At 38.8% G+C, this 14933-nt stretch overlaps 1 protein-coding gene across 7 annotated transcripts in view; it reads left to right on the top strand.

The window, feature by feature from the left end:
- The window catches only part of cobl (cordon-bleu WH2 repeat protein), an 86479-nt gene extending 73537 nt beyond the window's left edge, over nt 1–12942 (top strand). For 5 of the 7 annotated variants that reach the window (XM_051132353.1, XM_051132355.1, XM_051132350.1 and 2 more), the window contains 6 exons: nt 1742–1988; nt 4983–5104; nt 5364–7159; nt 7337–7456; nt 9376–9642; nt 11739–12942. In XM_051132353.1, the coding sequence (XP_050988310.1) occupies nt 1742–1988; nt 4983–5104; nt 5364–7159; nt 7337–7456; nt 9376–9642; nt 11739–11822 (2636 nt within the window). In that variant the 3' untranslated portion in view covers nt 11823–12942. The remainder of the gene's footprint in view (nt 1–1741; nt 1989–4982; nt 5105–5363; nt 7160–7336; nt 7457–9375; nt 9643–11738) is intronic. The other 2 variants (XM_051132357.1, XM_051132351.1) reach the window with 1 other exon arrangement.
- The last annotated feature ends 1991 nt before the right edge of the window (nt 12943–14933 follow it).

The following is a 14933-nucleotide window of genomic DNA, read 5'->3' as shown; positions in this document are numbered from 1 at the left end:
CTATTAATTTCTTAGGAATTTTTAATAAAGTGCTACTTACGGCTTCTGTTGCAAGTATGCATCCAGTGTCAGACTGTGCTGGAAATAAACCAAAGACTGAGTTCAGAGGAACACCACTATTGTGCAATGATTTGTCACCTGGGAAGATCTCCTTGTGTGGTTTTCCACAAAGTAAGGTGGTTTGATTCTTTTTGCATGTTGGTCTGTTGATGAGATCTTTGCATGGGTGTGTATGTAATCAAGATGTCAACAATATCAGACTTAGTAGTGTGGCTCTGATTTCAGGAAAATGTCTAATTTTGTGGATGTGATACTGTTTGCTCATGACACAAAATGTCATGTGCCACTAATCGATAGTGAGTGTGTGCGTGCATGCACATAAACTCTCTCTGTGGTTGCAGCTGGCGTATACATGAGCTCTGCTGGGAAAGGGTTGGGAAACAGCTTGTGAGTCACAATGAATCCAGGAACAGGCCTCTCGTCAACTTAACTACCAAACCTGAACACACACACATTCATTTACAACACACCCCGAGTTCATCCTGAGGTTCCTCTGGCATATCTTCCCTCATCACTTTTGTCTGATTTGAATAACCTGAAAAAGGCAGATGCATTTATTGTAAAAACAGATGATTATGTGAGAGATTTTAGGGTTTAGAGAAAGAGAGAGAAGTCAGTGAGCTGAAGTCACGATGGAACAGCAGAAAAAGAGAGCAGTTTGAAAAATAAGCACAAGAATTTGCACAAGCAGTTTCTCAAGAACAAAGTGAGTTATGTTTGGCTTTAATCCATGACCCACATTCCATTTGATTTTATTCATCATCTCATTTTCTTAAATACAAGAAACACGGTCTGATCAGATATGTGCAGGCCTAAAAAGAACAGAGAAATGATTTTGGCTTTGTGTTTGTCTTTCCAAAACATAAGCACAAAGTTGTGCACTAAGTGGTTGTAAGTGGTTTTGCCCCTAGAAATGGTTTGAGATACTTCAAAGAAGTTTTGTTATTTTTATTCCCCCGGGCTTATGTGTGTGGGTTTTACAATCCATTGCGATTGTTACTTGAAGCCATGGCATACTGTACAACATCAGCTGTGTTTTATGTCAGGCTGTACGATACAAACTGTAGCCATTACTTTGGTCACAGTTGTCCCATTGACAGCTTGTAGGAGCATTTCATCAGCTGATGGTAACACTTCTAGAGATCAGAGTTTGCCTTATAACAAGATAATTTTTTCACAAGCTTTAAAATCTATTTCAGGTGGCCAAAATTGTATAATGAGACTATAACTGTACAGGTTTGTTCAGAAGTAACAAATCAAACACTGGACTGCAGCATGAATGTAGTCATTTTGATAGTAAATAGTGATTGACTGTCTGGAATCTTCTGTGTCTGTAGCTTCATCATCTTTTTCCTTTTATCCTTTCTTTTCCACATGCTCCCTGCATACCGGCACGTTTTGCACTAACTCTGTTATTTTGGTTCGGGTGAATTGATGAAGCATGCTACGTCATTGACCCAGTCTGAAGTACTGACCCATTATAGCAGGGTTCCTCAAATCCGACCCCGGGTTTAGCTCAAACCATGATCAAACTCACCTACCTGTAAATATCTAGTAACTCTAAATTTATTAGCTTGCTCGGGTGTCTTAAATCTCCAGGGCAGAGCCCCTTCAGGCCCGGATTTTTAGGAATTCTGCAATTATGGCATAAATGACATTGACATTTTATCTCTGTCTTCAGCCTGGCTGCATTCAGCTCATGAGTCTGTGTCAGAGAGGATGGCAGAGCACGAAGTGGAAACGGTGTCTGTTGCCAGCAGTGAGAGTTTTGCAGACCAGGGCTATGCAGCATCAGAGGGCATGGCCGAAGAGTCCGTCCCAGTCTCTCCTTCTGAAAGGATGCAGTCTGTGTCACCCATGTCTGCTAACCAGTCCAAAGACTCCAGTGACAGCGATGAGGGTTGTGCGACCTGGGGCTCCAGACAAAGGTATGCACATGTACACATGTTTACTGTAGCTATAAACTATCACAGCAATCAAAAGCCTCTATCACAGGCCTCTTCACACTAACCTAATTGTTTGACACAAAAATTGGTGTGATTTTGCAGTAGGTGGCACTTAGTCTGTTCTAGTATATCGCGTATACCACAAGTTCTGTGGAATCTGACCTTCCTCAATGTCTTAAGGGAATCTGGAAATCTGTTAAAACACTTCCTCCCACAACTGAGGGGCTGAGGGCCTGCATGGACAATACTACGGTGTTCTCTTACATCAAATACCAGGGTGGGCTATGTTTGTGCCCTGTTTTCAGGCAGGCGCAGCAGATCCTGCTTTGGGCAAAAATTAAACTGGTCTCCCCGAGGGCACATTCTGGGGCATAAAAAAAACTTGGGAGCAGACATCCTTTTAAGGCAGGTGCTGAGGGAATGACGACCCCACCCACGGATTGTGGAGTTAGTCCATATGGCAGAGGTCATGAAGTGAAGAGTGAGGAGATAGCAGAAGTGAATTTACTTGCCTTTGAGGAGTAAACCTACTGTCTCCTCTGGCTCCATTGGAGCTGGACGCCATGGTACAAACATGAAAGAGGCTTCGTCTGTATGCCTTTCCTCCGATAGCTCTGCTCCCGGGAATTCTAGCGAGGGTTTGCCAGGACCGAGCCTACCTATTATTAGTGGCTCCATTCTGGCCAGGCCGAGTCTGCTTCTCGGATCTAGTGTCTCTTCCCGGATGGCACTCCTTGGGAGATTCCTGTCCAGAGAGAGTTTCCGTGACAATTGCAGGGGTCAATCTGGAGAGTGCCAGAGACCTGGAAACCCTGATGGGAACCAGTATATAGATTCAGGAATCTCAACTGAGGTTGTTGAGATGATTCAGAGTTCCAGAGCTTCCTCCACAAGGAAACCATATGCCTTAGTTTAGTTTTAGATTAGTTAACTTCCAGAATAAAAATTTCCAAATCATTTACTCACCCCTATGTCATCCAAGATGTTCATGTCTGTTCATGTCTGTTTTTCTTCAGACGCAAAGGATTTTTCTTCATAGAGTGGAATTCAGTGGTGCCCAATGGGTCGAAGGTCCAAACTGTAGTTTCCGTGCAGCTTCAAAGAGCTCTACATGATCTCAGCTGAGGAGTAAGGGTCTCATCTAGCGAAACGTTACGTTTCTATACTTTTTAACCACAAATGCTCATCTTGCACTAGCTCGCATTACTAAACTAGCATTATGTAATCACGTACATGTGACGTAGGCGGAGGTACCGACCCGTGGTTACAAAGCGAATGTGCAAAGAAAGTTGTGTTTTACAAAAACCATTTTTGCCCTATCCTACCTTTTTGAACCAAAGTACATAGACGAAGAACTAACTGCACATGATTTTCCAACATGATTACGCAATGCTTGAAGACGTGCATGCACATCGCAGAGCTAGTGCAAGACAAGCATTTGTGTTTAAAAAGTATATAATTTTTTTTTTTAGAAAATGACAGATTATTTCTCTAGACAAGACACTTATTCTTTGGGTGGGATTGTGTAGAGTCCTTTAAAGCTGCAGTTTGGACCTTCAACCTGTTGGCCACCACTGAAGTCCATTATATGGAGAAAAATCCTGGAATGTTTACCCCAAAAACCTTAATTTGTTCTGGAAGTGAACTAATTTTTTAAAATGGAAGATCTTAAAGTGTGAACAGTACAGTGCTGCAGTTCCTCCAAGAGTCCCTCTCAGCAGGGTTATCCCTGCTATGCTTAAGGTAAACGTGTCCACCATTTCTGCTAACCATGTACCTATTGATGGAGTGTCTGTGGGGGGGGCACACTTTTGCAAGGTGCTAAATGGCTGAGGCTCATATTAGGACCTTTCTGTTTTCTTGGAAGGTTTATCAGAGGTTCCACCTGAGCCATTAGAGTCAGCCTCAGTGAAGTTACTGACTACTGAAGTGGCTCTTCTATTAGCTTTTAATTATCTTAAAAGAGTAGGAGAACTGTCAGTAGCGTTCTCCAGGAATGGTGTCTTAGGTCATCCTGCAATCACTCTTAACTCTTTCCTCCACATCATGAATCTCTGGAGCAAGAAAGGCTTCACCTTTTATACCCAGTCTGGGCCCTTAGGATCTACATCCTCTGTTGAACTAGACGTTCCCATAGTGCCAATGGCATGACACAGCGTTGAGTAATAGAAAGAAACAGGACATTTTTTAACCATACAGTTTCAGAAATTTTACATTTGAACAACAACAGTCATTTTATATTTACTACAATTGATCTACCCCACATAGTTTGACTCCATAAGATCAATCTGTTTATTGGGCTTTTATTTCTCCATTGGACACAAATCAAAAACTCTTCCAGGCAGAGTGGAGACAAAGCTGAGGATTTATCTCTCTCATTCTCTCTGTTTACCACCATCAATTCATTCCCACAGTTTAGCCAGTCTCACGTTTATCCATTTCCAGCCAGCCAGAGTACCTCCAGGGCTGACTGAGGAGTCTGGCTTTTTAAAACTTTGCTTTATGGAGCTGAAAGTGCTGACTGCTATCCAGATGTATGTGTGCGGAGTCTCTGCCAAAGCCTGAAGCCTCACCTCCAGCTCCTCACTCCGGCTCTGTCTCCACTATAGGACTGTATACTGTCTTTTCATGCTTTTTCCTTTTTCCAGGAAAGGGCTATTAGTTTTTCCACTCACTCATCTTTAAAAGCAGCCTTTTCCAAAAGTGTTAAAATACACATATTTCTAGGCTTGTGTTCTCATCGCATCAACTCACCCAGTGCCTGGTGTATGTATTTAATAAATGGGAGTGTTTTTTGCCAAGTGTAAAGAGAGCTCAGAAGACAAGTCCAAAAAAAAAAGAAATGACAGGTGGAATTCTTATTGTTGATAAATACAACTCTAAACCTCAATGAGCACAGGACAAAGAGCACAAAGGAGTTTTTATTTTACTTGCTTGTTACAGCAACACAACTGAGATGGTCTATTGGTTTTTCAGCAGTGGAAATATTCAGCGAGGACATCAGTCAATCAAGAGACAAAATGGATATGAAGAAGATTACCAAGAGATTACTGCTGAGATACAGCTTACCCTGGCCAATCTAGATGCAAATCTGGAAGGTAATTTACTCATAGAAGTTATTGATGGATAATGGCACCTATGACATTATGCTAATACACATGACATATGTATATTAATAGTTTGATGGGTTTTATCAAAGTTTCATGACTCTTTAAAAATCTTTTTGTTATTCATCCTGTAAATTTCCAGGAAGTAATTTCAGTAAACATGCTTCCTGGCAGCTTAGCTATCATACCATGAATAATGTTTGAAGCCCTATGACTAATTTACTCCATAATTGTGTTTTCTGCTTATTAGACATTAATCGTTTAGAAAGAAAATCTGTGTTGCTGGATGATGAAATACCTGTGTCCATTGTTGACATGGACATTCCAGTGACAACTATTGATGAAGTTCTTGATGATGACCGGTGCAGCTCGAGTGAGTGCGAGGCACCATTGTCACGCAGCTCTCAAAACATCACCAGCCAATTGTGTGCACCATGTGAAGCTATCCAAAACAAAAACAACAATGCCTGCCTGACAGAGGAGAAACATAGAAGTCCATACCCAGACATAGAGAAGCAGTCACAAGAGACTACACTCACAGTTATTGAGAGAAAGATGAGTCCATCTCCAACCAATGAGATGCCATCACAAGACACTAAGCCTGTGAAACAGAAACAGGGCAATATGGAACAGAAGGCTGTCTTCAACTCTAAGAGTAAAGAGACTAGTAAAGAGAAGAGTAAAGCTATAACTGAAGAACTAAAGAGTCAGAAAGACACAGAAGTATCACAAAAGTCTCAAAGTTTTGTGCGTCCTGCTGTTCAAAGCATTCAAAAGGTTCCTGATGAGAGACTGAAAACTGCACCTGTGGTTCAGAGGGTCAGTACAGAGACTGCTTGTGAAGAAAGGACACCTATTACCAAAGTCCCGACAAATCAGGGTAAGATCACCTTGAGTTCCGTCTCTCGCTTTGGAATGAAAACCTTCACAGTCGTCCCTCCCAAACCAGCTGTGTCTCAGACCAAGCCTGCAGGCTCTGTAGTCATAGGTGCCATTAAGATTGATGAGCAGGGCAACATGGTTCCACAGAGACAGATTTCCAGCGGCCCAAAGAAAAATGTCAATCCCAGTGTTGACACTATTACAGAAACATCCCCATTGGATAAAGCCAAAGCATTCTGGAGCACTGCAGAGAAGCAAGACCAATCAACTACGATCAACCGAGGACCCGTAGTAAACAATAAGGATACTGATGTGTTCAAACCCTCGAATGTGTCTGGAGTCTCTAAACTTTCAGTGAAATCACCTCCTGAGGAAGCACACAAAGAGGTCATTATATTGGAAAGGAAGCCCATATCTATAGTGGCAGTTCCAGAGCCTGCAGAAAATCCCTCTTTCACAGCTGAAAAGCGAGATCTCTCTTTTCTTAAACCTTCCAAAAGAACCTCCAGCCAATATGTAGCTTCTGCCATTGCTAAAAACAATAGCCTTCCCAACACTAAAATAGATATCAAGCAAGCGCCATCAGAGTCCGTTGTTGGTGTTCAAAAACCTGTCAATCCACAATTTAATAGTGAAGTTAAACTTACAAACATCCACAAACCTGCTGCTGCTTTCAAACATCCTGAAAATTCAGTGCCTTCTTCTGCACACCCTAAACACCTGCAAAGTTACCTCAGTCGTGTTGCAGAAAAGCCGACAAGTTCTGAGAGGATAAGCAGTGTTGAAAAAGGCACTCTGCATGGGGAAGACAAAACCAAATCTCTGGACTCACATCCCTTGAATAACAAAATCCAGCCTTCTACACATGTGTCTGCTCACATTAAACCCACGGAATCATCTTCTGAAGAAGCCACATCAATCAATAAGTTTCCAGACACCTCCTCTGCCAGACAGACGCCAACAGACACCACATTTCCACCACTTACAAAGAAGCCAGAGTTAAACAAATCTGAGAATCCATCTGAACCAAACCAGGGTAACTTGTTTGGACCAGTTAAGAAGTTCAAGCCTGTTCATTTTAAGCCTGTACAGAAGGATACTTCTATCCATAGCTCGCTGATGGAGGCCATACAGTCTGGAGAAGGCATTGAACGGCTCAGAAAGGTAAATGGTCAATCACAACATGAATATATCTGCTTTTTGGAACATCTTAAGCTGAAATGTTTTTACCACTTTCTTAAGGATAATATGATTGAATAAGATTTTAAAAATTTTCTGGAATAAAAATGAGGATTTGAATGTATTAAATCTGTCTAATGTCTCGCTTTTCACACCGTTCAGGTGTCTGGCTCGTCTACCAGCAGCACAGTTAAGAAGCCATCTTACAATGATGCGGATAACGAGCGTTCAGCACTTCTTTCAGCAATAAGAGCTTCAAGCAACTCTGCCAGACTGAAAAAGGTAAGCTAAATATTAGTGTGACTTAAAGGGCGGGACACACCAAGCCAACTTCAAAGAACTAGCGGCGACGAAAGCCGACGGTGCTGTCGCCTCGCGTCGGCAGCGTCTGGACAAAAAGCTGTGCTTGAACACACCGCACAGACTACAGACACAAACTAACATGTGCTTTCTGCGTCTGTGTGAAAAAATTTCGCTGTCTATATCAGCAGCTTTTAATAGTATATTTTCATTATTTGAAAGGAGAAACCGAAACAAAGATGTATGAGTTAAACGCAGATACATGAAAAGCAGCGCTTTTTGCATACCTTTTCAGTTATGTTTATAACTTTCTTTAAGCGTCTCATGTTGTTTTGATAATATTCACATATTGGAGTGCTTGGGTAAAATCACGTAACATTAGAACAGTCTTCTGTTTGTGCTGCCTACATTTACTTGCTCGTTATCATCACTTTCACTTTAATTCTCCGGCACTTCGCTGTTTAAACATGATGAATTCAGTAACAGTAATTCAGTAACATGTCGAACATGCCTGATTCAACATGTTGAATCGAAAACTTCTATCGAAACTTCTTCTATTCAACATGTTGAATCGGGCAAACTCCTGCCGGCGTGAGCCTGACAGACACTGTCCGGCGGCCCAACGATAGCTGATGTCCAACTGTTGGCTTGGTGTGGTAGGGTTAAAAAGGGGCAGAACATTTCTGGAAGTTTTTCAAAAGTTTCCTAAGTTTCCAAAAACTCCGGAAAGTTTTAAGAAATTTACCACATATTTTCTGCCCCTTTTCAACCCTAAGGTCAGGGCTTTATGCTTACTTTTATTTTTATAAACAAAACACTGCTGTGTTTGAATGGAGATGTTCAGCTGCTCAATTGTAAGTTGTTTCAGACCATTTTTGATGACAAAATAGAGCAAAATCAGGCAATAGTGTGATAGTCAGATAATGTAAGTCACTTAATATTAACTTCTTGTTTATTTAACTGTTGTATTTAATCAGTATCTCATTTACAAACTCCCTTAAAAATCATTAAAAGCTGTCACTCATCTTAGTTCATCACAATCTCACAAAGTTCCATTATCATCAGTGAAGCTCTCTACACTGCACAGTGAATCTCTTATTTACACTCTCTCTACACTTTGTTTATGAAAGGATTTGTGAGATATGTCTGTGATACATTACTCAACGTTGCAAAAACACGTAGAAACCTTTGAAGCTCCTCACAGCGCAAACACATATGCTGATCAGGTCAGTCGCACATAGTGCTCCTAAATATTTTTTCATAGTCACACGCAGTAGTTTTCGGTCACACTGTAGAGCCCTGTGGTAAGGTGTGGTCACATTAGTGAAATTTTGTGGTTTAAAAATGTCAAAAGTAGGTTTTATAAGTAGGAATTTGCATCATCTTGAAACCAATGAGAAATCCTTGTACATTTTTGAAATTCTGGATTATGCAAACAACTGATTTTTCATCTGTTAAATTTTTCACAGCAACAGTGAATGTGCGCATATTCTTGCGCAGCTAAGAATGTGACATTTACTTTTGCACTTACCTTTGTAATGTAATTCTGCAGACAAAAAGGATGGACTGGATGTTAAGTGCAAGCAGTTTTTTTTATTTTTTTTTTTTATATGCAGCACTCTATATTCTTGAACTGTGCCATTATAAAGAAGTGACTGAGTAGGCATTGCTTGAATGCCTCATTCATGTTAAGTGTAGCAAAGCACTGGCCACACTCGTCACTGCCAAATCAACAAACTTCTATTGGTCAGTGCTGCAAATTCATTGATGTGAACTCATTGCTTGGGAAAAACTGTGTAAAAAAAAAATGTTGTTTGTTCATTTTTCCAAAAAACTAAATTGATTCACTTGCAGCCTGGTTTGATTAAGTTATAAATGCCACATGATTGTTGTTCTTCTAGACCAAATCAGGAGCAGCTAAGGAGTTGGAGCAGCTCAGGAAGCTTGAGGAGGAAAGAAACGTCCAGGGAGCTGATATCTCACCTCCTCCCACCTCTTCTCCTGTTTTTGTGCCACCCCCACCTCCAGCCTTTAATCCTCCCCCACCTCCACCTGCAGCGCCAGTCAAGACCCCTATAGTGCTGCCTGCTGGAGGAAACCCAGAGGCGGCCCGAGAGGCTCTTCTGGAGGCCATTCGCTCAGGATCTGGGGCTCAACGACTGAGGAAGGTAAAAGGCTCATTAAAGAAAACTTATAGGGGAAGTGTCTAAAAACTTTTTAGATAAATGTACTACTTTTGGCATTTTAACAAAAGTAGATCTTCCGTACATTTTGCAGCTTATAGGAGAAGTCCACTTCCAGAACAAAGATTTACAGATAATGTACTCAGCCCCTTGTCATCCAAGATATTCATGTCTTTGTTTCTTCAGTCGTAAAGAAATTATGTTTTTTGAGGAAAGCATTTCAGGATTTTTCTCCATATAGTGGACTTCTATGGTGCCCCGAGTTTGAACTTCCAAAATGCAGTTTAAATGCGGCTTCAAACGATCCCAAATGCAGTTATAAATGATCCTAGCCGAGGAAGAAGGGTCTTATCTAGCGAAACGATTGGTTATTTTCATAAAAATAATACAATTTATATACTTTTTAATCTCAACGCTTGTCTTGTCTTACTCTCCCTGAACTGTTTTTTTTTTCTGGTTCATGACAGTTAGGGTATGTCGAAAAACTCCCATCTCATGTTCTCCCTCAACTTCAAAATCGTCCTATATCACTGTTTTACCTTTTTTTTTAAGGGTGTTTGATCTTCTTTGCATGTTCACTTTACATAGACTGGGTCGGTGCTTCTACAGCGATGTAGGATGATTTTGAAATGATTTTTGAAGTTGAGGGAGAAAATACAATTTTTTGTATTTATAAAAAATTATTTTTTGTATATATATAAAATACAATACAGTTTTTTGACATACCCTAACTGTCTTGAGCCAGAATACACAGAGTTCAGGCAGAGCAAGACAAGAGATTAAAAAGTATATAAATTGTATTATTTTTATGAAAATAACAGATCGTTTAGCCAGATAAGACCCTTGTTTCTCGGCTGGGATTGTTTACAACCGCATTTGGGATCGTTTGAAGCCGCATTTAAACTGTATTTTGGAAGTTCAAACTCGGGCCACCATAGCAGTCCATTATATGCAGAAAAATCCTGAAATGTTTTCCTCACAAAACATAATTTCTTTACGACTGAAGAAAGAAAGACATGAACATCTTGGATGACAAGGGGGTGAGTTCATTATGTGTAAATTGTTCTGGAAGTGGACTTCTCCCTTAATGATTTTTTACATTTATTTCTGTGGTGTTTCTATTAGAGGTCGACCGATATTGGATTTTACTGATACCGATAACTAGGTTGGACCACACTGACCGATACCAATTAATCGACTGATAGTTTTTAAAATGGATACTGAAAGGAAAATAAATAGTGCTCTACTATAAAAAAAAAGTAGCCTACTGAACCATACTTTGTAAATGAATAAAAATTTTAATATTAATTATATATTGATCATTACAGTTAGTTCATTGTTCATTAATGTTAACAAAAGCCAATTTTTAAAATTTTTTAAATATATCAGTAAATGCTGAAATTAACACACTCTAACAAGGAACAATACTTCTGTTCTACAATCTTAATGTTACAAATGGACTCATATTGTAAAGTGTTACCATTACATCAACAATAAAGCTAAAGATGGCCATCTTTTAATATCTACAGAAAGGCCACAGTATTGAAATTGCATACATATGGATATTGTGTACATTCACAATTTAACTGCTTCTATTCTAGAACATTTGTGGTTATCTAATCAAAATATAAAAATATGTTAGTCACACAATGGACAAAAGTGCAGCGCCGCGTCTAAAAAAAAAAACTCCGGTATCACACACACTGGATGCGTCGCGTTCAATTCAAGCGGCAGTCTACAACACTTTGTTTGATCACCAAAGGGGCAAAAGTATACTGCTTTCCTTTCTCTACTAATGCAGCATCTAGTCAACAAATACATCTCAGCCGCTCCAGCAACGGACCCAACCCAGAAAAAAAACAGCATGGATTTTTGCAGATAACCGGTAGTTCCGCCAATCAACTATCGGTGCCGATTAATCTGCAAAACCGATACATCGGTCGACGTCTAGTTTCTATGACAGTTGGTAACAAGAAAGACAGTAACATCAGTGATACCATCATACAGATTAAACTGCATTTAAAACATTTGTCTTGAACAAAAGACAAAAATATATTAACTTAAGACTTTGAATTACACAGGTCCCTGTCACACAGATGAGACGGAAAGTGAATGGAAGACTTGGCACCATCCAGGCAACATCACCACTTCCTTATGGGCGCTAGAAACCTTCACTGGATCATCGTTTGGGGTTCACCCATCGCCAAATCTGGTGTTGAAGCATTTATGCTAATGCTGTTGCAGATATGCTAACACAATATTCACAGCCTTCTTTATTTATAGTAATATGCTGCTTCACATCCGTGCCAATACTAATTTGCCTAGTTTCAGGCAGTTTTATGTCCTGCTACTGACATTCTAATGATGAGATTGAAGTTCTTTGTTAATGCTGCTTTGAGTTTGATTTTTTTTTTCATCCATCTGCCTGAATTCTGTATATCTATCAGTATTATACCTGAATATATTATGCAGGTATTTACTGTTGCATCACAGTATAGGGTGGTAGGCTGCAATTGTATCCACCTGCCAATCACAACAGTCTGTGGCTTTTTAATTTTTCTTTTTTAAAGGAACACAAACAGAAAACACTAAGAGATTTTTAATTGTTATTATAAAGGTGTTTCTTTCAATGTTTTGTTATTTTGATAATTAGATCACAGTCAAATTTCATTTAAAAAGTGAACTAGAAAATTTAGAAAATGTTGACAATTGACACTTTTATTTTTGAAGCATTGTACAGTAGATACACATGCCGTATATTTGACCAATACACTAATGCACTTTCTCTAAAACAGATTATTTTGAAAACTCTTATAGATTATTTTGAAAGCCTTATAGATACTGTATGATTGGACATAATGTAATCAATTCTTTCTCACCAGTCTTCTTAACAACTGAGATCTAGAGCTGTCATGGTGATTCAGTTTAATTTATTCCATTGCGAAAATCATACACTACTATAATTAGAGTAAATTGTTTAATATATTTACACAAGTTGTAAATGTATTTATGTTGTTGTAATTTAGCATTCTAGACTATATGACAGGCCTGTACAGTGGTAATCTTATTGAATAAATGACTTGGGTATAAGTCAACAAGTGGAAATTTTGTAAAAATATACCTGACACTAATATAGTAAGTTTCAAATCTGACACTAAAGCATTTAGTGCAATGAAAATATTTTTTAATTATGCTTTTGTAATGTAATGTATTTTTATTTTTTATTTTTTTGATTGCAGCACAAACTGAATCAAACTTGTAAATCAATAAAAATATTTTACAGTCTTTCCGTTTACATTTCTTGAGTTATTTTGAGAAATGACAAACTGTAGGCCTACACTTAAAAAGAAATAGCTACAGGACTTTTTACAATTTCATAAAATGAATAATAATGTTGTTTGTAAACTGTGCTCTTCATGTTATTGTTCTAGTCTAGATACCATTGGCATTGCTTGTATTTTTGCAATAATTGTCATAGTGCTGAACTTTTAAGCCTAATAAAATAAAACATAACCACCAAACTATAGACACAAGTGCAGAGGACTCAAAATATCACAATCTAAATGAAAAATTAATTGTAAGTCTGAAAAAAAAAAAACACATTGCTACACTATGACCAGTTTTCTTGTTTTACATGTTTACACTTTAAACAGTGTGGTACCCAATCATAATACTTTGTTTTTCTGTATGTTATGTTAGGTTTTAATTTTAAGGAGCTTTCCAGCATATAGGAAAGCATTTTCGAGCACTAATGCATGAGTCTGAAGGTTCATCTCCTGTCAGGAAATACTGGCTTGTCATGCAAGTTTATATACTTTTATATATCTTGCACTACGTCTTCGTTTATCGCTCATCTTGTTCATCTTGTTCTCCAGCTGTCTCTGACAACGGTTCAGGCATATGTTTGGACAGTTGCCATGAAACCGTTGCATTCTCTATATGATGAACGAAAAGGCTTTCCAGGGCAGCCCTTACTGGCTTGGTAGCTTAAGATTGATTATACAGCCGATAATGGTGAGCAACTTTCCCTTGAGCTTGACTGAAATGATAAGATTCACAAAACGGTTGGATGAGGATTGAAATGGTTCCCACTATTAAGAAAATGTCCTCTCACTCTAAAAAACAATAGATAATATATATCTTGTTTATGGAACAATATCACACAAAAAAAAACAATTAAGCCTTTAGAAACTCTATTTAAAAACAGAATTAGTTTGGGGTGTTACACATACATTTAGACCATGCATGTGCTGAAGCTGAGTAAAGTCATTAGAGCTCTGACAAAAGCTATAGAGAAGAAATAGTTTTATTATATTAGAAAGTCTAAGGCTATGTGAAGATTTCCAAGACATTAAAAGTTCCTAAAGACATAGCGGCCAGCCTTATTCCTTAGTTTAAAGTGTGTTGTACCAGAAAACCTTTGAGGGTGTTGAACAAAAAAAGCACAATATTATAAAATGTTTGATTAGAGCAACTGAGAAAAACCTGCAATGTAGAGCCAAAGTTTTGCAAGATGACCCGACAAAAGGAGGAACAACATTTCAATGCAGAGTATAAGATGAACACAAGAAAGTATGGCCTTCATGTTAAGGCATCTTGCTGAATACCACTCTTGACCAAGAAGAACAAAAAGGCCAACTTGAACATACTAAAATTAGTTTGGATAAACCTGTGGAGTTCTGGAAGAATGTTTATGGAACAATGTGACCAAACTAGAAGTTTTTGGGCCTATGGATAAGCGGCATGTCTGGTGCAAAAAAAAGATAAAGCAGAAGAACACCATCTCCATGGTCAAACATGGAGGTGGGATAGTCCTGTTACGGGGTTGTTTTACAGTAGCAGGAAGTGGAAAACATGACCGTATGAAGGATATCATGGATTCTTTGAAGTATCAGGCAATTTTGGCAAGAATTGTGATACCTTTGGTGCAAAGGTTGAAGCTAATGATCAATGGACTTTCCTGCAGAACAATCATCCCAAAGTATACAACCAAATCTACTTATGCTTGGTTCAGGGATCAGTCATACAATGTTCCTGAGTGGCCTGTTCAGTCTACAGATTTAATTCTCATTGAACATATTTGGTTGAATTTGACGAAAGCAGTGGCAATGTAAAAACCAAGGATTACCAGTGATCTAAAGGTTATTCTGTTGAGGAATGAGCCAAGATTGCAGTAGAGAGGTGACAGAAGCTTCTAAGCACTTCCAAGCAGCGTTTATTGGTGGTTTTAAAGAATAAAAGATTCTGAACCAAATTTTACTTTTGGGGGTTGAATA

The sequence above is a fragment of the Labeo rohita genome, chromosome 16 (assembly GCF_022985175.1).
Source record: "Labeo rohita strain BAU-BD-2019 chromosome 16, IGBB_LRoh.1.0, whole genome shotgun sequence".
Lineage (NCBI taxonomy): Eukaryota > Metazoa > Chordata > Actinopteri > Cypriniformes > Cyprinidae > Labeo > Labeo rohita.
The sequence above is the reverse complement of the archived record's forward strand: the minus strand, read 5'-3'. Positions and strand labels throughout refer to the sequence as shown.